Here is a 24,165-nt window from a genome sequence, read left to right as displayed (position 1 = left end):
TCATATCTAATCCACTTTCTATATGTACTGCAGTTTGATAAAATCACGCAGCATGTATATAAAATGGTGTCATGCATTGACAGATATGTTTGCATTAGAACGGCATGAATTTATGCTATGTCATGATCACGTGAAGAAACAAAACTACCAAATACTATGAAGAAAATAAACAAACCAACAAAAACAATTTCTTTAATACCCATGACGTGAATGCGCATTCAATGATACTCACAATTCTAAAAGCTCTGTGAGGCCGGCAAATGTATCATTCCTGATATGCTGTATGTCATTACCTGAAAGATCTCTTTTGCATAGGAAGAGTTGACAAAAAGAAGGAAAAATGTTTAAGAAACTTGCCAAACAAAATACAGATGCTTTGAATGTGTATTGACACAGACAGTTTAAACTTGTTGCAAGTTGTGTCAAAATCAAGCTCATACCTACAATCAAAATAAAGTCTTCACCCTTCCCCGAAAAAAAAAACCCACAATTATGAAAATGGAAGTGAGAGAGAAAAAAATCTTTTTCAATAGGTTTCGTTACGAAAAAAAAAAGTATGAATGAATGACTGCAATATATCTGATACGAGTACATGTATGGAATATCCCTATCCTTTTTTATTGTTATGAAGAGTGGGGAACTCAGGACAACAACAAAACGTAATTGTTTAACATACTTCAAAAGACCCTGCATTACAGAACCATGCAGATAAAGTAGCCAGGCATGAATGTTTACTCAACAGCACCTTCTGGGAAAAAAAAAAAACAGAATGTAAGCTCTAAAATGAATTAAAACTCAATTCAAATGGACTCTCCTAAATCTAGATATTGGAAAAAACGCTCATACTCTGGAAAAGTATGTACTGAGCAAAGAGGTATTCAAGAGCCGTAATGTCTTACCAAGCCCTTCTACTGTGCAAATGAATTGGACAAAATACAAAACAAAACCAAAAAACTCAAGAACAACAATGAAAAGATTATCATATTAAACTCAAATTTTGTGCGCTCTATCAAAACATTGTATCCATGGTGAATACTAATTTTCAAAGCAACAATATTATTCTTATAGAAAAGATATTAGAATTTGAAGTGAAGAGTGAGTAAAGGGTTTTTAAGAAATGAAGAGGCCTCTCAGATAAACGTAATGCACCATTCTACAAAAAAAGTGTCCTAGAAGAACTACTAAAAACACAATTCCCCATCAGTTTTATGATCCCAGACTATGGAATATTGAAGTTGAAGAATAAATTGCCCTTTCGTAAAACATGAAAAACTGAAAATATTGATAGATTGACCCATTTCACTTAGTTTGAGTCCTAACATAAAGTCAAGGCGTGTGATTTTTTTTGTTAGTTTTGTGATGCAGGGTTAAACACACACAGGCACAGACACAAACACACTCAAATATATATATATATATATATATATATATATATATATATATATATATATATATATATATATATATATATATAATATATATATATATATATATATATATATATATATATACATATATATATATATATATATATATATAACATGTATATTTGACTAATAAACTAGTTTTCTTGAAACTTACAACTTCGTCAGCCCGTCCAGACCCATGAACGCGTTCATTTCAAGATCCATAATGTTGCTATTGGAAAGATTTCTGATTCAGTTGCAATAAAAATGGAAAGTTACTCTCAATAATGCAACAACAGGAATATCGTCACGTTAAAGAGAGCGCAACTAAAGAAGCAAAGGCAAGTTATAGACTTAAAGGGCAATGCATTTGTGTTAAATTGCTTGAAAATATAATTCGTTAAGCTATGCTTAAAGGGATGGTACAGTATTGGTGGAGATGAGAATTAGGCTTTTAACTTTTTTTTTGCGAGATACCAAGAAAACACTTATGAAATAATACAGAGCATACCATTTTAAGAGGAATTCAAAGTTTATTTGACGAAAATCGGGTTTGGAAAGACTGAAGCATCCAAAAACAAAGTAAAACAAAGCGATCGCAGTAAAGTGTCGGGTCCCACACTTATTAGAATTGCTCTGTTTGGGATATCTCGGCCATTTCAATACCAATTTTCATCAAAATAACGTTGAATTCCTCATGGAATCACATGCTCTTTCATATTTCATAAGAAGTTTGTCATTATCTCACCAAAAAATGTTAGAAACCTGAAATTAGGTCTCAACCAAAACTATACGATCCCTTTAAGCTGTAGCCCATCTGTATTATCCAATTCATTCAGCTTATACGATTTTGTCACAGATTGTAAACCCAATAGAGACAAAATTACTTCGTACGTAATTTATGAATATCATATGCTGCAAACAATGAGTACACATGTCCGATGATAATGAAGAAATCTATACAATTAAAAGTAAAATAAAACAAATATCCTGGCTTAATTTTATGTACTAAATGTGTGCACTTGTCTGCATATCAATAGTTTTGCGCTGCTTGTTTTGTTTCCATTTCTTTTATTGTAGCATTTTCGTTGCATGTCAACTTTGTTTGATTTATTTGATTTCTTTTGTTTTTATCTTATTTTTGTTCAGGGGCAAGGGATATGTCCCTACTCTTATATCACCGAAACGCTTAGCGTCTTAATTCGTACGTATCCAAATCAGGTAATCCTGCTATTTTTCTTTTTAAGATTTTGATTGCGGTTGTGGACCATTCAGGCGCATTACTATAAGAAAAATAAACAAACAAACAAACAAACGAACAAACAAACAAACAAACAAACAAACAAACACCGAAGACAGTGATGACAGAAGAAGTATACTATGGACAGAATACTTCATGATGTAAAACATGAAATGATCCATTCAACTCGGCGCACACTCGTTGAATGGATGTTGCTTATGAGTGCAATGAACAGAATATTTCATGAGGTGAAAGATGAAATGATCTCAGCCTCCTTGAATGGATCAATAATTTCATCTGTCACCGAATGAAATATTCTGTCCATTGCAAGTCATTGAAAGAAAAAACAATAACAACAAAAACACCACATTTATTCGATTTATATAACATCTAGACATAGATCCTTGTCATATGATGTTTCATGAATTTAGAAACAAGAGAGGATGAGCAAAATCTGAGATCGAGAGAGTGCTGAGCGCTATGAATTATACGCTTTATAGCGAGGGCTATCCGTCAATATGCTGAAGATCGCGTGCACACTGCAAACATAAAGACCCGAATTCACGGGGTCATCCCACGAGACCGACACCCACGAGTCACCGACTTTTAGATACTATCATGCTATATTTAATAGGCTTGCCTAATTTCTATAATAAGTATCGACTTTACTTCTACTTTTTTCGCTCTTTTTTTTCTCGCTTCACAAGTTAAGTAGGCCTTATTAGATATCCTATCTGCCTGCTTAGAGTTCAATTTGTAATTTTCTCTTTAACTTTGATGTATGAAATTCAACGGATGAAAACGTTTTTTTTTTTTTATCGCAGCAATTCACCTCGATTTCAGTAGCTTGTGTTTGTAAAGTCATTCTTTTCAAAACAGTACATTTTTCAGGAAATAGAAAAGTTACATTCATGGAAGCATCTTTTTTTTTTCAAATTCCTGACGCTGCCTTAATTGACGATTACATTATTTTCTGTCATTTTTTTTAAATTATTTCAACACCTTTGCAGATGACTAGTCTCCCCCTTATCATGTAAAGCAGGTGTGCACCACAACATTGACCATTTTATGAATAGGTTTCTTGTAGTGAACTTCATTTCATACCTGGGTATTTTTTCTAGTCGGTTGATTTGAATGTCCACATCATTTAATTTATTTTTTTTTTCTAAGTAGGTGTACCGGTTTGGGCCTTGCATATAGGGAAACGAGGGTGTTTGGGCATTTTTGAAAGTAATGTTGAAACTTTTCATGCACTTTTACTGAATTTTGTTTAGTTTTTTCACAAACACTCACATACACAAACACAATTAAAGCTCTTATGAACCCTTCAGGGTATGAGGGAGGGCAATTGAGGGGGGGGGGGGGGGGGGGCAATACCCTAGCAACTCTCCTTTTCCAGCTCTTATACCTTCGCTATGCCATTATCTGGACACCCTATACAATTAATTGGTCTATAGGCGGCGCTGTTCATCCTGTCAGTCTCTTGGGCCTTCTTTGCTTTCGGAGTGTCGGTCTCGTGAGCCTTTTATGTGTAGTGTCGGTCTCTCGGGCTGTAAAACTCGTGGGCCTATTTTAGTTGATGTCGAACTCATGGGCTTAATTAACTCAGTGTCGAACTCGTGGGCTGTATAAATGTAAATGTATGGCTTGTGGGCTGTATGACTCGTGGGCTGTATGACTTGTGGGCTGTATGACTCGTGGGTGTCGGTCTCGTGACGTGCACCCGAATTCACGAAGGTGGTACAAATGAAACCATGGTTAAAACATGGACACAAATTATGGAGCGCCAAGTGTCGCATGGAATATTTCGTAACGAAATTAGTCATTTCGTCGAAGAAATGATTATATATTTTTTTAAACGAAATGACATTTTGTTACTAAATGAACATTTCGTCCACGACGAAATGATAATTTCGCTAAAAACGGACGAAATGACCAATTTCGTAACGAAATATTCCGTGCGACACTTGGCGCTCCATGTTTTTTTTTTTTCATGGTTTAAACTATGGTTTCATTTGTACCACCGTCGTGAATTCGAGGCATAAACGTTGTACGTACGTAGTGTATCGAGCTTTCCTTGGCGTTCGTGCAATGCAGCAAATCGGATGGATCCAAGATTGCACAATAAATGGAACCACAATTGCACGAATGATCACGTAGTAGTAAAATGGAATGGGACAACTGAACAATATAAAACAACCATTCAAATGTCATGGATCTATTTAGGTGTTGTTAATACCCACCCGATTCAACATTTATGTTTGTCACTCTCTGTTTCTTTCTGTGTATGTGCATAAAACACATTCATTAATTTTTTTTGGTGTAAATTTTGTACAAACGTTATAATTTAAACATGGTAGATGTAGCCTCTTCTTGATAGTAACTAGAGAAGTACTCTGAGAGCGCAGACCTCCGCAGATCAGCTCATTTCCACCAATAATCTTGTTCTTTCATAGGGATCAGTGATTTCGACTCATACGTATTGTGATGCGCCTTGAACAAGGCTAATACCAATAAAGAGGTCCGCAGCAAGTTATCGCTCTCAGATCAAGACATGGCTTCCCAATCGTGGTCTTCTGCAACATTGTTGTGATGGTTTGGGTGCGATCTGCCAGGAATGGAGCGGAACATTTTGATTGTCATGATGTGGTGATTGGGTTGAGTCGTGACAAATTGGGACCTTGTCCGGGAAAATGAACAGACAAGCCGTTTTCTTTCGCATGTTCCATGCGGATTGTGGTGAGGACTCTCACGTCTGGTTGTAAACGTGTGCTGTAAGTACGTAGTGTATAGCGTCGATGGTGTATAGGCTCATGTCGTATCGGGCCTATGTACCTGCTTGCATGTAGGTTCTGTTAGGCCTCATGCGTTTTGGTGAGGACTCTCACGTTTGGCTGGACACGTTTGTTTTTAGTATGTAGACAAGTGTATAGCGTCGATGACAGGCTTATGTATTGGGCCTGCATTGTTTGCATGTTGGTTTTGACAGGCCACATGCGTTTTGGTGAAGATTTTCACGTTTGGTTGTGCACATTATTGTGTATAACATTTATGCTGCGTGGGCTTTGGCAGTCATTGACTGTGTTTGTAGTTTTTAGACTACATTTTGTGTGAAGGCCTGGTGCAGATTTTGGTGAGGATTCTCACGTTTGGTTGTGCACGTTGTGTATAACATTTATGCTGCGTAGGCTTTGGCAGTCATTGACTGTGTTAGTAGTTGTATAGGCTACATTTTGTGTGAAGGCCTAGTGCAGATTTTGGTGAGGATTGTCACGTTTCGAACGTTTGTCGTTTTTGCATGAAGGTCTTGTGTAGACCGATTTGGGTGAGGATTCTCACGTTCAGTTGTGTGCGTATACTCGAGTAGTATAGTGCATAGCGTGGGTATTGCGCATTGGGCTCGCACGTGTTTTGTAGTCGCAGACGGTCGGTCTAGCGCGTCGTGTGTAGGGCTAGTGCAGTTTGTGAGTGTGCGTATGCTGGATGTGTATGTGTGGGGGCTTGCGTACACATTGGCTACGGGTCACGCCGAATTTTTTGGAAGATTAGCCTCGGTTAAAGGCTTTGATATATTTTCCTTGGTTTGCACAATCGTGCTATGTGGTCGTTTGTAGTGAGTGTGTATACTCATTTTATGACCTTAGATCACATGCTAATGTGATGTCGTGGTGTTCTGATTGTATGCCTGATTTGAAGGCTTAGGGATTTTGATGTTTTCTGCTTATCGTAGAAAATTTTTGCCTGTTCTGCGCGTGTGATTGGGTTCATGCGTACATGTGTACTCATATGCAGTGCATTTCTTTTGTTAAGGCTTTGCAGTTTTGTGAGGATTTGTGACTTCTTGCAAGTTTTGATTTTGATATTCCCACAATGGCTGATGTCGTGCAGAGCTTTGTTGATGAACCCACTCAGGAAGGTTTTAATAACCTGAGGAAGGCAGAACTGGTGGAAGTTGCTCAAATTTTAGAAATCCCGATCAAAACATCGGATCGAAAAGCAGAGATCAAGGACACAATTTCGGAGTTTTTTACCAATATTGGTATTTGGCCTGCCTCTTTGTCAGAGGATGAAGCAGGGACAGATGATGGTGAAATTATCACACCTTTGGTAACCCCTGCAGAAAGTGAATTGAAGAAAATTGAGATCCAGCTTCGGATGAAGCAGCTGGAAGTCGAGGCAAAGAAAATAGAACTCGAAATCAAGTCAATCGATGCAAAATCGAATGAACCTTCTTCCGGCAGTTCAGCTAAGTCATCAAAATTTGATGCATTAAGGCAATCTCAATTGGTGCCGAAATTTCGTGAAGACCGGGTAGAAGAGTTTTTCCAGCACTTTGAAAAAGTGGCTGTGAGTTTAGAATGGCCCAAGGAAGTGTGGCCGACATTGATACAGAGCTCGCTGGTAGGGAAGGCCCAAGAGGTCTATGCGTCTCTCACTATCCAAGAGTGTTCTGATTATGAGAATTTGAAGAGTTCCGTGTTAAGGGCGTACGAGTTGGTGCCAGAAGCCCACAGGCAACTGTTTCGGAATTATAGGAGAAGGGATGATCAGACATTTGTTGATTTTGTGCAACACAAGCAGACCCATTTTGAACACTGGTTAAGGTCGTCTGGTGTTGATGATTTCCACAAACTGAAAGAGTTGGTATTGTTAGAGGAGGTGAAGAGGTGTGTTCAGCCAGATCAGCGGCAGTACCTGGAGGAAAGGGAAGTAAATGGTGCCAGGAGAGCTGCTGTCCTCCTTGATGAGTATGTGCTTACCCACAAGGGCACTTTCAAACTTTCTTCAAGCAAGAAAGGAGGCCAGGGTGTGCCAAGAAAAGGAGCTGTTGCTCCAAGCATTCCCAAGCCCAATCTTGATCAAAAGCCGAACAAGGCTTGCTTCTATTGCAAGAAGGATGGACATGTGATGTCAGCTTGCTGGAAGTTGAAGAAGAAGCGAGAAAAAGAGGGGATTAGCAACCCCAAAGCATTGCCAGATGCTTTTGCTATCACTCGCACAGAACATCTGCCATCGTTTGAACGGGTGGCAGAGAATTACAAACCTTTCATATCTTCAGGGTATGTTAGTTTGACGCCTGATAGTGAGCAGGTTCAGGTTCACATTTTGAGAGATACAGGAGCGTCACAGAGTCTCCTGTGTGCAAAGACATTGCCATTTTCGGTTGAATCTTCTGTGAATTCAGAAGTGTTTGTGAGGGGAGTTGAAGGTGGGAGTGTCCGAGTGCCTCTTCATAATATCGAATTGAAGAGCGATCTTGTCAGTGGCTCAGTTGTAGTAGGTATTTTGCCTACATTGCCAGTCGAAGGTGTCGCCTTATTGCTCGGCAATGATATCGCTGGAGAGAAGGTTTTGCCTCACTTTCTCCCAAGTAAGACACCCGTGGTTGACGAAGCCACAGAGAAATTGGTTCAGGATATGCCTGACGTGTTTCCCTCATGTGCTGTTACCAGGTCAATGGCTCGTGAACTGAAGAAAGAGGAGCAAGAGGATATCTTGGCTGATACTTTCTTCTCTAGACTTGAAGAGTCTAGCAGCAGTGATGATGCACATATGGACCATGGTCAAATGTCAGAGATTTCTCGTCAGAGTCTGGTTGAATTGCAGGGCAAAGACCCTGAAATAGTGCGTCTTGCACAGTCACTTGTACCTGAGGATGAGGAAGTGAATGAAACTGTGAAGTTTTACAAGAGGGATGGTATCTTGATGAGGAGGTGGCGCCCTCCTGATGCCACAAGTTATGAGGATTTTCGAGATGTTCATCAAGTAGTGGTACCAAAGATGTACCGGAAGGAGATTATATCTCTTGCCCATGAAGCACCATTGGCAGGTCATTTGGGGATCAACAAAACCCAAGAGAAGGTGCTTCGATATTTCTTCTGGCCAGGTTTGCGACATGACGTCGCAGAGTTTTGTCGGTCTTGCCATGTGTGTCAGGTAGTTGGCAAGCCAAACCAGAAGATTCCCCCTGCCCCTTTAAGGCCAATTCCGGCCTTTGAAGAACCGTTTAGTCGGGTCATTGTGGATTGTGTCGGTCCTCTTCCAAGGACAAAGTCGGGTAATCAGTATTTGCTGACGATGATGTGTGCATCTACCCGCTTCCCCGAGGCAATTCCATTACGGACAATTACTGCCAAGAATGTCAGTAAAGCTCTTGTGAAGTTCTTCACAATGGTAGGACTTCCAAAGTGTGTGCAGTCAGACCAAGGGTCTAATTTCACATCCAAAATCTTCCAACAGGTGATGAGTGAGTTAGGCGTAGAATGTAAGAACTCAAGTGCTTACCATCCACAGAGCCAGGGAGCTCTTGAACGCTTTCACCAAACCTTGAAGAATATGATGCGTGTGTACTGCAGTGAGCACGAGAAAGAGTGGGATGAGGGTATTCCTCTCCTCTTGTTTGCAGTTCGAGAATCGGTCCAGGAATCTCTTGGATTCAGTCCTTTCGAGCTGGTCTTTGGGCACTCAGTTCGTGGTCCCTTGAAGATCTTGCAAGAAAAGATCTTGGTTGAGCCGGAGTCCAACCTATTGGACTATGTGTGTCAGTTCAAGGATAGACTTTCTTGTACTCATGAACTAGCTGCAGGTCATCTGAAGGCAGCTCAGTCTAACATGAAGAGACTGTTTGATCGGAAGGTGAAAGAAAGGCATTTCGAGCCTGGTTCTAAGGTTCTTGTGTTGCTCCCTCTTCAAGGAGATGCCTTGAAGGCTAGATATGCAGGGCCGTATGTGGTTGAGAAAAGAGTGAGTGATGTCAATTACATCATCCTGACACCTGATAGGAGGAAGAGGAGAAGACTCTGTCATGTCAACATGCTAAAGGAGTATGTTGAAAATGTAGAAGAGGCTAAAGAAAAGCCTGTTGCCACAGTCGGAATCAGTTGTGATGTGGATGGTGAAGACAGTGAGAGTGATGATGTGGAAATTCCGCAGTTGATGTTGAAGAATTCTGAGGTGTTAGCAAATCTATCTGACACATTATCTCATCTTCCAGGAGTAGAGAGAGCTCAGGTGATGGATGTAGTCCATGAGTATGAACACCTCTTCAGTGATGTACCAGGTCGTACTAGTGTGGTGGTGCATGATGTTGATGTGGGGGACTCCTCCCCTGTCAAGCAACACCCATATCGTGTGAATCCATTGAAAATGGATGTTCTGAGGAAGGAAGTTCAATATATGCTTGAACATGACCTTATTGAGCCCAGTAAGAGTGGATGGAGTTCTCCCTGTGTGTTGGTTCCAAAGCAGGATGGTTCTTTGCGTTTCTGTACGGATTACAGGTTGCTCAATTCGAAAACAAAGTCAGACTCGTACCCTTTGCCCCGCATCGATGATTGTATTGATCGCGTAGGGAATGCCAAATACGTCAGTAAGTTTGACCTTTTGAAGGGGTACTGGCAGGTTCCCCTCAGTGAAAGAGCGAAAGAACTGTCTGCATTCGTGACCCCTGACGGATTCTTCCAATACAAAGTGATGCCGTTCGGGATGAAGAACGCGCCCGCTACATTCCAGAGACTCATCAACACCGTCACAACTGGCTTGGTGGGATGCGAGGCATATCTCGACGACATCATAGTGTACAGCCATACATGGGAGGACCACCTTCTGAGAGTCAGAGCACTGTTTGACCGCCTGACCAGTGCCAACCTTACGGTGAACTTGAGGAAATGTGAGTTCGCCCGAGCAAAAGTCGTGTTCCTGGGTCACATTGTGGGACATGGTTCCGTCAAGCCTGTTGAAGCAAAGGTGGAGACGATCCTGAACTTTCCATGCCCACAGAGTAGGCGAGAGCTGAGACGATTTCTTGGCATGAGTGGCTATTATCGCAAGTTCTGCCATAATTTCGCTGATGCTGCAACACCGCTCACCAACATGTTGCGGAAAGACTCGCAGTTCGACTGGTCAGATGACTGTCAAGTTGCTTTCAACCGGCTGAAGGCAATGCTAGCGAGTTCTCCGGTTCTTGCAGCGCCGAACTTCGACAAGCAGTTCATTCTTATGGTGGACGCGAGTGACACAGGAGGAGGAGGAGCCCTGATGCAGAAGGACGACAATGGAGTTGACCATCCCGTCGCGTACATGTCCAGAAAATTCAACAAACATCAGCGACGGTACTCCACTGTCGAGAAGGAGACGTTAGCGCTCGTCATGGCTCTTCGTCATTTTGACGTGTACCTGAACACTACAAAGTATCCAGTGCTGGTGTACACAGACCACAATCCGCTTGTGTTCCTGTCGCGAATGAGGAACAAAAATGGACGCCTAACCAGATGGGCGCTAGTGCTACAGGAGTACAACCTCGTGATACAGCACGTACGCGGAAAAGACAATGTCATTGCAGACGCTTTGTCCCGTGGATAAGATAGAAGTACACGTATTTTCCACGGATGGGACAAAAGGACACAGATGTGCTTAATGTCCAGAGATAATAGACTGGTGATGACTTGGAAGCACGAACAATACCAGACAAAAGAAATGTGTTTCCATGTTATTGTAAGAGAAGGATATTTCTCTTGTCAAAGAAAGAGTGTTCTTGTTTTGAAATGATGACACAAACATTGTGTACACTGTTTTAATTTGTATCCATAATTTGTTCTTGTCTGCATGGGAAAAGCAGCATGTTTTCCAAATTGTCATGATTTTTGCACCAAAACAGGGCAAAATCATTTCCAGTGATATAGCATGAGTTTTGCTATGTTTTATGCTTTATATGCTGAAGAAAGGGGTTTTCAGTAATACAGCATATTTTGATACAGTGTATAATGTAGACATTGTATTGATTGGAACTGCAAATTAAGTTGCATTGCTGTTTGCAGAAAGCACACACAAGCACACAAAAGCTGTTGTTGCTTCTTTTCAAATGCTTAATTTGCAAGAGTTGGAATTTGTGGCATCACAGAATTGACCAATTATACACATTTTCCATAGCATAGATATCGATTGAGTGAAATTATGACACTATGATATTCATAATGTTGTGAATGTGTAAGGTTCATGAGACCATACAGGTGTACAGACATAACCAGGTTATATTCATGTGATATTTTGTTTCAGAAACAGAGAGAGTATAACAGGTGTTCATAATTGCATTGTTTTGCTGTACTCTAGTGTACTTACTGTACATGCATTTATTGTCTTGACGAACAAGGCTTTACAGTACTTGAACAGAAGTGCCAAGAAATTAGAAATGTAGAGATGTTTGTCAGACCAAACAGTTGAGCTGAACGCGTTGTTATGTCAGTTTTCATCAAAGGTCAGATTGCTACAAGCTCACCATGTAAAAATGGTTAATAAGTATAGTGAATGGAAGATTGCTTCTATTATTGGTGACATACACAATAATCACAACAAAAATGTGTGAAGTTCATTATGCAAACTGCATGATTATCAGTGTATGTAGGTTATTCAGTGATATGTGTAGCGGTTTTTCTCAAGCATATGCACATCAAGCTAAGAGAGAAGTTTGATATGTCCATACTTATGGTACATTATTTCATGATACAATTACAGTGTATTTTGTTCTGAACCAGCAGCATTTCTTAGACTTCGACTAGGTGTTGAAATGTTTGGCCATTTGATACTCATAAGCATTTCAGGAAAGCTAAAGAGAATACATGCTTCATGATTTATGACCAAGCAGAAAAAAAAAGAAGAAAAGAAAACAAGGAATGTTGTGGTTGTAAAGTTTTGCGCGTATACGCACATGCTTGTTCCGAGCAGGTAGTGGGTCTATAATTATTTAGACAGTTAGCCTACGCTCAAGACGGGTTTTGATAAGGCTCATAAGTCTGAGCTTGTTTATGTGAAGAATCCACTTTAGTGTATGAACACACAATTGTGCATTTTTATGTATTGTGTTTCGGAACATGTTTGTAACGACTGTTTGCAGTTTGACTGGAAAGTTCTTCCATAACTTCCCGTCTTAAGGGGGGAGATGTGATGCGCCTTGAACAAGGCTAATACCAATAAAGAGGTCCGCAGCAAGTTATCGCTTTCAGATCAAGACATGGCTTCCCAATCGTGGTCTTTTGCAACGTTGTTGTGATGGTTTGGGTGCGATCTGCCAGGAATGGAGCGGAACATTTTGATTGTCATGATGTGGTGATTGGGTTGAGTCGTGACAGTATGCATGTAGAAAATCGACCGATTTCCCAATATAGATGAAATTGTTACGTCATCAACAGTCAACAGGCTCGCCTCGCTCTTATACTAGCAGAAACTATACAGAGCTCTTAGTGCGCGTATGAAAACGCCAAAATGCGCAGCTTGAACTCCCGAGTTCATTGACCTTACCTGCCAAAATATCGAGAATCGCTTATTAAATTCATAAACAATCTTAGGGATCACTACCTACATTAAGTCATCTGTTCCTTGTATGATTTTCAACCTTTCCTGCAAGCTTCATTTCAATCTGGTTACAACTTTTTGAGTTATTTTGCATACGGACAAAAAACAACAACTAAACGGTAATGAAAACATAAACTCCTCCCTTGGAGGAAGTAAGCACAATGTAACAGCTAACCTATAAGTTACAATGCAAGTCGTCGCAATTGTAGCGCTCAATCGAAAACATGATTTAACGAATATTTTCAAACACCTGCAACGATTGACTTCAAACAAAGAATGCATTCGTGGTATAGAAGAAGAAGAAGAAGAAGAAGAAGAAGAAGAAAAAGAAGAAGAAACGAAAAAGACAAAAACAAAAAGAAGATTCTTCTTGGTAACCGGAAAGGATCTGTGCCATTAATTCAGTTTTGCGGTCAAGTACAATCTTCGGGGAAAAATGAATAATTTACACTCATACTTACAAGACTTTCAGACTGTCAAGGCCAACGAACGTATCCGTCTGAATTAGCCTCATATCATTACCAGAAGCATCCCTGGGGTGACAGGACACAGTAGCGTTGCAGTTATTTGTTTGTTTGTTTGTTTGATTTATTTGGTTTCCAACAAAACTGCACACATAAATCAAGATTCTTTTAAGTCATATCACAGTATACAGATTACAATGTACATGATTCAAGAAAGAAAATGTATGTGTAAATTAATTCCAGTAACAAAATATAATATGTAATATTACTCATTAAAAAGAATCGAGTGAAAATATAATAATAATAATAATAATAATAATAGCTGGTTTTTATATATTGCATTTCACACACTTCAGGGTTTCAATGCGCTTTACAGACTATTATTACCCCGGTCACTGGATACATTATTTCCAACCAGCACTAACAGTGCTCATTCTCCACTCCCTGGTGAGCATTCCAGCCAGTCGCAGCCATTTTTACAGGCGCGCACATGCTCATCAACCAACATAAGCTTTCTCATCCTACCGGGTACCCATTTATACTCCTGGGTGGAGAGCAGCAATGTGGATAAAGTGCCTTGCTGAAGGGCAAACGTGTCGGGCTTGGCATGGGCTCGAACCCACGAACCATACCACGCTCATGTCGTTCACAGACGAGCGCTCTTATCCACTCAGCCACGACACCTCCACTATTCATTCTTAAAGGAGTGAATACAAAACAGAGTGAATTTAGAGTTATATTGGAGTAAATTTTGAGTGAAAATTTTTATTTTCGCTCGTTTTAGAATGACCTCAGGGATCACTCCCGAATCTTCGAGTGATCCATGAGGTCACTCCAAAATGTGTGAAAATGAACATTTTCACTCAAAATTCACTCCAATTTCACTTTAAGTCCACTCTTTTTTTGTATACACTCCTTTAAGAGTGAACATTTTCACTCGATTTTTTTTAGAGAGTAGATGGCTTAGACAGTTTCTGGTATGTGATTGGTCGAGGGCTTATCAAGTGATGCTATTTTCGAGGATCGCAAACGTTATATTTTCCCAGCTCGTTATATTGACCAACTGGTCTAATGAATATATTTTTTCCATGTGTTTCGCCCTCTTACGATTGAAATACGAACAATTACACCAATATAAGGTTGTGGCGCGGAGTAGCGTCATGCGCTAGACCTGCCTGGGTGGAATTCGGGAAGCTAAACATTACGTACAGTGTAATAACGTATAATAGGTACCGTAGGCCCTTTCCAATTTACCGTTTACGTATGCACGTATAATTCGGCCCGCGAAGTTTGGATTCACACTTCAAAATGGAACCCCGTTTTGTTTATAATAAACGACGACGAGCTCGATAAGATTTGGGAGGATACGGATTCTAACTCCACTAAACATGGCCTAAAACAAACGATTTGATATTCTAGAGACATTTTGTTCAGTTCAGTTCTTAACGTTAGAACGAGGGCATTCATGTATCTTGACTTTGTATTGACGTAACTTAGAGTGAGACTAACGTTAGATCCAGTCCTAACAACACATCGAACAAACCACCCGTTGAGAATGAGAAGGGCTTTAAGTCTTCTCGAACACTATGGGTTTTGTGGTCACTTAACGCCCTTATCATTCTCAACCGACGATTAGTGGAGGACTACGACATCGAGCAGACTGGTTTGCAAATCATTGTGTTTCTACATGTTTCTTATTTTCTTCACCTCTGCAATAGAGGGAAAAAAAAATAAGACTGATTTTGAAATTGCTGCAGATTGCTGATGACAGGAGGTAGACCTTCGTCTATACCGGCCCTGGCACAAGACAAATTGACTAAAAATCACAGGGTAGGACTAGAAAAAAGATGATGCACTGGACTGGGGAGCCAATTTGGACGCATTTGACTCAACGTTATGCCCTGTAATACTCAATAGTTCTATATACACTAACTCTAATGTTAGGCCTAGACTTAGAGTTATTTAGACGCTAGACTTACCTAACGTTAGACCGTGTAACGTTAGATTATAACGTTAAAAACTCCCTAACGTTAGATCTAAACTAGGCCTAATGTTAGAATAGATTCTATCTAGGGCCTAGTATAGCATTAAACAAACATTAGAATCTAGACAGGTCTAGACATAGGTTCTAGGGCCTACTTGTACTACGAAACAAATTTAAATTGCTAAAAATTACCCAGTAGGCCATAACGATAACCTATAAAGTTAGAATTGTTTTGTGAGTAGACTCTAGAAAATATGCTAATCTTTTGGACCTGAGCCTAATTTAACTATAGGTCCCTAAAACTTCGTTAGCTGACTTGAGCCTAACTTTAACGTTTACATTTTTTTTTTTAGGGACTACTGTCGTTAGACTAGAGGACATGAGCGTAACTACACAGTACAGTCGCCGCTGTACAACTACAAAATCGCGACAGCGCGCACACAGCGTGTGGTCGGGCTAACATGAGCGTGTAAACGGTTAGGCTATGCGTCGTATAGTGTAGGCTCTTCTGTAGGCCTAAAGCACAATCAAGGGCAAGGCCATCTAATATAATAGATATCGATTGGCAGGGGGTGGAATGTAACAATCTTTGGAACGCCAGGGAGTTATATTTTCCCTCGTGATCATAATTTAATCCCTTAGGAGAAAACTCCCTTGCGGTCCAAAGAATGTTATATTCCACCCCGTACCAGTCAATATCTATATATTACCAAATTTTCAATAATTACCTGAAAAAAATATGCGGAAGAGGGACTGCCACTATAAGCAAAAGCTTGAACACATGGCGGTCCAGTGATCTATCTTCATAATACGCATATTTCGTGGAATGGGGAAATACTACTGAATATAAAACACTGCCAATGCATCCAGTTTCATATTCTAGTAGATAATGCGAATATAAATAAAGTGAATGATGATGATGATGATGATGACAACAGGGCAATGGTGATCAAACAAAACAACATCTATCTTCAGAGTCTATGTTCATGGATTGTAATCTGACAGTAACATAGTTGTCATTCTAGCCTTTAATATATTGGAAGGCCAGGTAGACCCAAGCCCGTTACAAAAAGAAGGGGGCTCAAACGATCTCCCCCCCCCCCCCTCCCCCCTGACTTGCGAGCGGGGTCCCTTTGAATATATTATACAGATATTGACTGGTACGGGGTGGGATATAACATTCTTTGTACCGCCAGGGAGTTATTTTCCCAATGGATTATATTTTCCCGAAAATATGATCATTAGGGAAAATATAACTCCCTGGCGTTCCAAAGATTGTAACATTCCACCCCCTACCAGTTGATATCTGTTATATTACATGGCCTTGCCCTTGATTATAAATGCTTTATTATTGTAATAAATTATAATAACATATTATAAAAATATATTATAAATTGCTGTCGCGATTTTGTTGTTGTACACGGTGGCGACAAGACTGTGTAACGATAGTTAGGCTCATGTCCTCTAACGACAGTATAGGCCCTACTAACGTTAACGCTTGGCTGAAGTCAAGTAACGACGCTTTGCCTTTAGGGCCTATAAGTAAATTTAGGCTCAGGTCCAAAGGATCAGCAGATGTTCTAAGGGGGTCTAGGAACACTACCCCCTGGAAAACCACCCTCCAGATAACTACCACCCGGATAATTACCCCCCCCCCCAGGACAATTGAGTATATGAATATAAGAACGACCCAAGTCCAATTTTTGGCCAAATTCAGTTTGACATGGAAAATTGTAGCTTATGCATGGACTCATCTTGTGTATAAATGATAAATCCTAATTACCCCCGGAAGTGCCTGAAATAAATGAGTTAAATCTTATATGAATGTAAGAATGAAGGACTTGGGTCATTCTTACATTCATATTATAGCGCCCTCTCTCGTCCTTCTCTCATCTCTATAGCAGAATACCATGTATATGAATCAAAGAACGACCCAAGTCCATATGAATCAAAGAACGACCCAAGTCCATCACACAAAATGGCCACTCCACAATTAATGTTAATGTTAATTGTCATAATAATATATGTTCTAATTTGTATATACAATGTTGACATCCCATCACAGTTAAATAGAATATCATTGGACAAACAAAAAAGATATGAAGTTTTTTTTAGTTTACTCGAAATGGTCTTCCATGGACTTGGGTCGTTCTTATATTCATATACTCAATTCCCCCTTAGGGCAACTACCCCCCGGACAACTACCCTCCAAGGGCAATTACCCTCCAGGGTAATTACCCCCTAGGACAACTACCCCCCGGACAACTACCCTCCTAGGGCAATCACCCCCAGGGCAATTCCCCCTTAGGAAAACTACCCCCTGGATAACTACCCCTCGTATAACTACCCCTGGATAACAACCCCCGCGGATAACTACCCCCTGGATAATTACCACCCGGAAAACTACCCCTTGGGTATTTCAACTACCCCCCGGAGAACTACCCCCTGGGTAACTACCCCCAGGATAACTATCCCCCGGATAACTACCCCCGGGATAAATACCCCCCGGATAATTACCCCCCGGATAATTCCCCCCCCCCCCGGATAATTGCCCTCCGGATAACTACCCCCCCCCCCGATAATTACCACCAGGAAAATTATTCCCAGGTTAATTACCCCCTTATCCGATAACTAGACCCCAGATAACTTCCACCCGATAACTACCCCATCCGATAACTTCCCATGGGTGATTACCCCGGATAAGTAGGCCTACAACTCCCCCTCCCCTATAACTATCAAGAGGAAAATTACCCCAAGGACAGTGCACCACGTCAATTACCCCCTGGGTAACTACCTCCCGGGTCATTGCCCCCCCCCCCCCGACTCCTACTTTTAATAAAAAAGGATATCATTACTACAGGAAATGAAGTTCTTTGTATTATTTGCCAGGAATCACGGAGATGCCATACTGATACATCGTCTTATGAAAACAACATCTTAAGGATTTACGATTTGTATCGTTTGCATTTAGGACGATTTATGTACAAGTTTAATTTCTCCCTCTGTATTTTGACTCTATGTTCATAAAAAAAGAAGCTGTCCTTTCATATCTTGCCCGGTAATCCAGTAAATGTCAATGCCTTTAACCAAAACTATTTTCGCTAAATCTGTATTTTCTTTTACTGTTCCGAAATTTCGGATTTCTCTTGATAGTATAGTATAAAAGAAGTTTAAAGTTTGAATACCTTTACCATTGAATTAAAGACATTTTGAAGAAATGCTACACTTCAGAATGAGTCATACTTTTTGCAATATTTTTTTAACCACAATCGCCTATCGTTTACCACAACTCCATGTAACACTTCTTTATTTTGAGGAGCTTAAAATATCTCATGCCTCACGTGCCCTGGTTTTGACCCATCATCTTCTTTCTTCCCTCTCGCTTTTCTCTATCCACCGTGAAGGTAGTCTATTCCTGTCATTCATTTCTCACCCTTCCTCCTTTTCTCATTACAAGGGATTCATCTCGTGTGTGTTCATGTGCAATGCACTCCCTTTAAAACGAAATGCTCAGGACCGGCAGCTTTTTTTTTTTTTCGTTTTAACGAAATTTCGTTATAACCGAACAAATTCAATATGCAATGTATAACGAAAAGAAGGAAACCACGCATAAAGAATTCTGTTTGTTGAATCCTCATCATACGCTGGAAAGCTATGTTAAATGGGAGAATACCTTTTTAATCAGTTTCGTTTAAATATTACATTTTAAAAAGAGCATAAAGTTGTTTGTGTTGTCACACGTGTGTAGGAAATGACGGTGTAGGATTTGGTTACAGTTCGCTATTCCACAGGTTCTTTTCTTACTAAAGTACGTTACTCCGAAGGCTTCTTATTCCGAAGTTTCGCCATTCCCGGGATTCCGATGGTTTGTTTATCTGAAGGTTCGCATTTCTGAAGAATCGATATTCCGAAAGTTCATAGTTTATTTAGATCAAAATAATTATATTGTTCATTTTCCGAAGGTTCGTTGATCTGAAAATGAAATGAGGTTCGTCATTCTGAAGGTTTATAAATCAAAAAGTGAGAAAGGTTCACTATTCAGAAAGTCCGTTGTTCCGAAGGCTTTTTCGTCCGAAAATGAAATAAGGTTCATTATTCCGAAGAAATTTTGTCAATGAAAAAAAATGAGAAAGGTTAGTTATTTTGAAGATTTATTCATCTTAAGACGATTATAAGGATTGCAACTCTTAAGTTTTGTTAGTGTACTCTCCTTTTTCCACCATGGATTAACGATACTTTTTGTAATGTTCCGATTAACGAACGTTTTGAATTCCTATCATTTTCGGACTAACGAACCGTATAAGAATGAGAATAAGGACCATATTTTATTATCGGATTAACGAACATTTGGAATAACGCCAAAATGTGCTTAATAACAAACCCTATTTCATTTCCGAACTAATGGACATTTAGTTGTATCAGAATCTGTGTGTTTTGTATTAAAGGACTTCGGAACAATGAAACAAACCTTATCTGAATTCAGATTATTGTATTACAATAACGCAAGTTCCCCTCGGAAACTGTGCGTGAAACACGGAATGAACATTCAATGATGCGTTGGCTCATGCAGAGATGCTTTAAAAATGCTTGTCCCGCTACGCATTTTCGAATGCGATCCACATTTCGTTATAACGGAGCACATTTCCTTTGTTTTTCTTTGTCAGTGGTGCTCAGAAAGGACTTCGTGATAACGAAAATTTTGTTACAACCGTCTTCGTTATAAGCGAATTTTGTACCATAGACTTTGATGGCGATAATTTTGGGACCAGAAGTTTTGCTTCGTTATAACGAAATTTCGTTATAACCGTGTTCGTTGTAACGGGAGTGCACTGTATCTTTATTTGTGTACTTCGTCTCTGTCTTAATTTGCTTTCTTTGCATTGTTTCATCAATTTTGTAACTATTTTACTGTTATACCGTTAACGCTCATTTCAGAATTGCCCTACTGCATCATTGGGCATTAACAACGGGGGCATCCCACGAGACCGACACCCACGAGACATACGGTCCACGAGACCGACATCAATATTAGGTCCATGAGTCATACAGCCCACGAGTTATACGGCTCAGGAGTCATACAGCCCATGAGTTCGACACTACGCACAAAAGGCTCATGAGACCGACACTAAGCAAACATAGCCCACGAGACCGACACTAAGCAATAAAGGCTCATGAGACCGACACTAAGCAAAGAAAGCCCACGAGACTGACAGTAGGCAAAACAGGCCCACGAGACCGACACTAAGCTAAAAAGGCTCACGAGACCGACACTAAGCAAAGATAGTATAGGCAGAGAAGGCCCACAAGACCGACAGGATAAACAGCGCCATCTACATGGCAGTCACCTGTACAGGGTGTTCCATGAACGGAAAAATAACATACTGGCGGGTGTAATTTCGTAACGCTATCAATTGAAAGATGGTGACCATGTACATAATTATTATGAACGTCATCAAATATGTATTTCTACATACTTGGGGGGGGGGGCAAGTGTGTCAAGGAGCGACATTGTTATGAAGTAGAAAAATTGAATTGTATTCTTCATGCCCCCGCCCCCCCCCCCCCCCAAAAAAAAAAAGAGACAAAAAAACACACAAATGAATTTAACAGAGGACAATAACGATGTATGGATTAATTTGAGAGCTTTGATAATGCCATCGTGCTATTTTTAATAGGCTTTCCCAGTTTTTAGCTAGAAGATGGACAAGATATAAATTTTACCTCTTCTCTTTCCCGATTCATTAGTTGCTTATTCTATTTTAGATATTCTACCCTCCTGCTTTGACGTTTTGTAGTAAGATCTATTTGTAATTTTCTCTGTCGTAACTATAATATAATTCTACTGATTAAAACGTTTTATATCGCAGGAATTCACCTCAATTTTGTGGCTTGTGTCTAATATTCTCCTCCGAAAAGTACATTTTATCGTGAAATACAATAGCTGTTTTCATGGATGCATCTTTTTTTTTTCCGAATCCCTAACGCTACCTTAATAGATGATTACGTTACTTTTTATTTTTTATTGATACTAAATCAACATCCTCGCAGGTTTATTGTAGAAAGATCTGTTACACACTTTTACTGAACTTTGTTCATTTTTTTTTTCACAAACACACACAAATGCAAACACAATTAAAGATCCTGATCATTTGGGGGGGGGGGGGGGGGGGGGCACAACTGATAGGGTAACACCCTGCCGGAGAGGGCAACTCTTCTTTTCCGTCTCTTATATTATCTTCCTATGCTATTATCAGGACACCCTATACAATTTATTGGTCTATAGGTGGCGCTGTTCATCCTGCCGGTCTCGTGGGCCTTCTTTGCTTAGTGTCGGTCTCGTGAACCTCTTGCGTAATGTCGGTCTCGTGAGTCTTGTATGCGTAGCGTCGGTCTCGTGGACCTTTTAAGCGTAGTGTCGGTCTCGTGGGCTTTGTTTTGCTTACTGTCGGTCTCTTGAGCCTTTTGTGCGTAGTGTCGGTCTCGTGGTCGTATAACTCCTGAGCTTGTTCTACTTGATGTCGAACTCGTGGGTTTTATTCACTCAGTGTCGAACTCGTGAACTGTATAACTGGTGGGCTGTATGACTTGTGAGCTGTATAACTTGTGGGCTGTATGACTCGTGGGTGTCGGTCTCGTGACGTGCACCCTTAACAACTAGTATATAAAGAATGTGGGAAGAGATTGTCACCCTCCTTGGTATGATCACCGCAGAGCAACCTCCCTTGACAATAACTCCTTATTAAAATTAGGCTCCAAACAGTCACCCCTCTTACAATACTACTCTCCCCCAGAAATTACGTCTCTCATTGTTATTTTCGAACAACGTTTGCTATTTGAATTGAAAAAAAAAACAAAAACTTTTTTTTCATATCGTCTGGTTTTGGTCGATACCTAACTTCAGGTTTTAAACATCTTTTGGGTGAGAAAATTAGAAACCTCTTACGAAATATTAGAGAGCATGTTATTCCAAGAAGGATTCAAGTTTTGTGAAAAAAAATACTCTTGAAATGGCCGGGATAAAACAGAGCAGCCCTATAATGTAAAAAGGATTCTGTCAACTACAACTCTCTATAGATCTATCAAAAAAGAGGGTGCAGGACAAAGACTTCGTTAACAACTAGGGTGTTTTTGTAAAAAAAAAAATAAATAACCGTTAAACTCGTAATATTTTACTCTTTCTAATCAGACTAACTTATATTTGAACTGGATTTCCCCTTAAAGTGTCGAGAACATTTAATTGAAAACTAGCACAATTCTACTTGTATGTAAATCAAGCTGTAATTTTACTCTTATTACAGATTAGGGCACCGTTTTGATAAAAGTTGCCAGTTATGACATCTTGTTAGTCTCTAATAATTTCAATAAAACCATGGGTTCTGCTTGATTGATAACTCGAGTCACCGAATTAATACCATGGACCTGCTTTGATCGACCTACAACGATTGGTAATTGTGTGGAACTGACAGCTTGTCAGGACTAACTTCATAAAACCGTGCCCGGATCCTATCAGAAATTATGGCTTTATATCGAAGGGTCCCTCGCTAATAAGGGAATATGAATTGCAGTGAAATCAACTCTCCTCTCCAGGGGGTAGTTATCCAGGGGGTAGATTTCCTAAGGGTAATTGCCCTTGGGGGTAGTTGCCCTAGGAGGGTAGATGACCGGGTGGTAGTTGTCATTTGACATTTTCGACCCAATGCAGTGTCTAAACGGAATAGGTAGATTCTAATGTATGCTAAATGTTATATTCTAGGCCTAATTACATAGTAGGCCTAGACCTAGGCGTAACTTAGATCTAACGTTAGGGATTTCTAGAATCTACACGGTCTAACGTTACGTACGTCTAGCGTCCATAAAGTCTAGACTCTAGAGTTAGTGTCTAACGTAGAACTATCACATGCGTCCTAGTTGGCTCCCCATTGCATCGTCTTTTTTTTCTACCCTGTGATTTTTAGTCAATTTGTCTCTGTGCCAGGACCGGTATAGACATAGACCTACCTTCTGTCATCAGGAATCTGCAGCAATTTCAAAATCAGTCTTATTTTTCCTCTGTTGCAGAGATTCACATTGTAGAAACACAATGATTTGCAAACCAGTCTGCTCGGTGTCGTAGTCCTCCACTTGTTCGATGTAACGTTGGGCCTGGATCTAGTCTATCAATCTCATACCAGAAACTGCCTAAGCCATCCAATATATATATATATATATATATATATAATATTACTGGAGGACGCAGATAGACTACCCAGACGATACATGAGGACCACGTGGTGAGCGACAGCAAACACGGAAGGAACATTTACAGGAGTGCTGGTTTCACAAAATACCTATCAACTATGGAATGTATTTCTTTTTTCGGGATTGCTTGCCATATACATGCATGACAGAACTAACATGCCTAACCAAAACAATCTCCGATAAAAGTCACAACATTTATCATGCATAATATAAAGACACTCATCAATCAGCAAGTTCCCAATAATCTATTATTCATCAACAAAACCTATTTTCAAAGCAACACATCCTACAGCTTACCGTCAGTATTTTCTTTCAACATAAATGCTATGTGTCGCTCATGTTATGGATATTTCGAAATTATTCAAATTATGCCAACAAAGAGAGAAAAAAATAGTTCTGCTACAATACTTACAAAACCAGAAGAGGGGGAATATTTTCAAACGCTCGTGATTCGATTGATCTTATACTCAAGCTCGAAAGATCCCT

The 24,165-nt window shown here is 40.0% G+C and overlaps 1 protein-coding gene across 1 annotated transcript; it reads left to right on the top strand.

Moving 5' to 3' along the window:
- Positions 1–6,516: 6,516 nt before the first annotated feature.
- On the top strand, positions 6,517–11,007 carry LOC139739690 (uncharacterized). The gene has a single exon (XM_071650299.1). It carries the CDS (start codon positions 6,517–6,519, stop codon positions 11,005–11,007), a length of 4,491 nt encoding a protein of 1,496 aa, XP_071506400.1.
- The last annotated feature ends 13,158 nt before the right edge of the window (positions 11,008–24,165 follow it).

This window comes from Diadema antillarum, unplaced genomic scaffold (genome assembly GCF_040938485.1).
Source record: "Diadema antillarum isolate AM-2024a unplaced genomic scaffold, OU_Dant_1.0 seq00000810_RagTag, whole genome shotgun sequence".
Taxonomy (NCBI): domain Eukaryota; kingdom Metazoa; phylum Echinodermata; class Echinoidea; order Diadematoida; family Diadematidae; genus Diadema; species Diadema antillarum.
The sequence above is the reverse complement of the archived record's forward strand: the minus strand, read 5'-3'. Positions and strand labels throughout refer to the sequence as shown.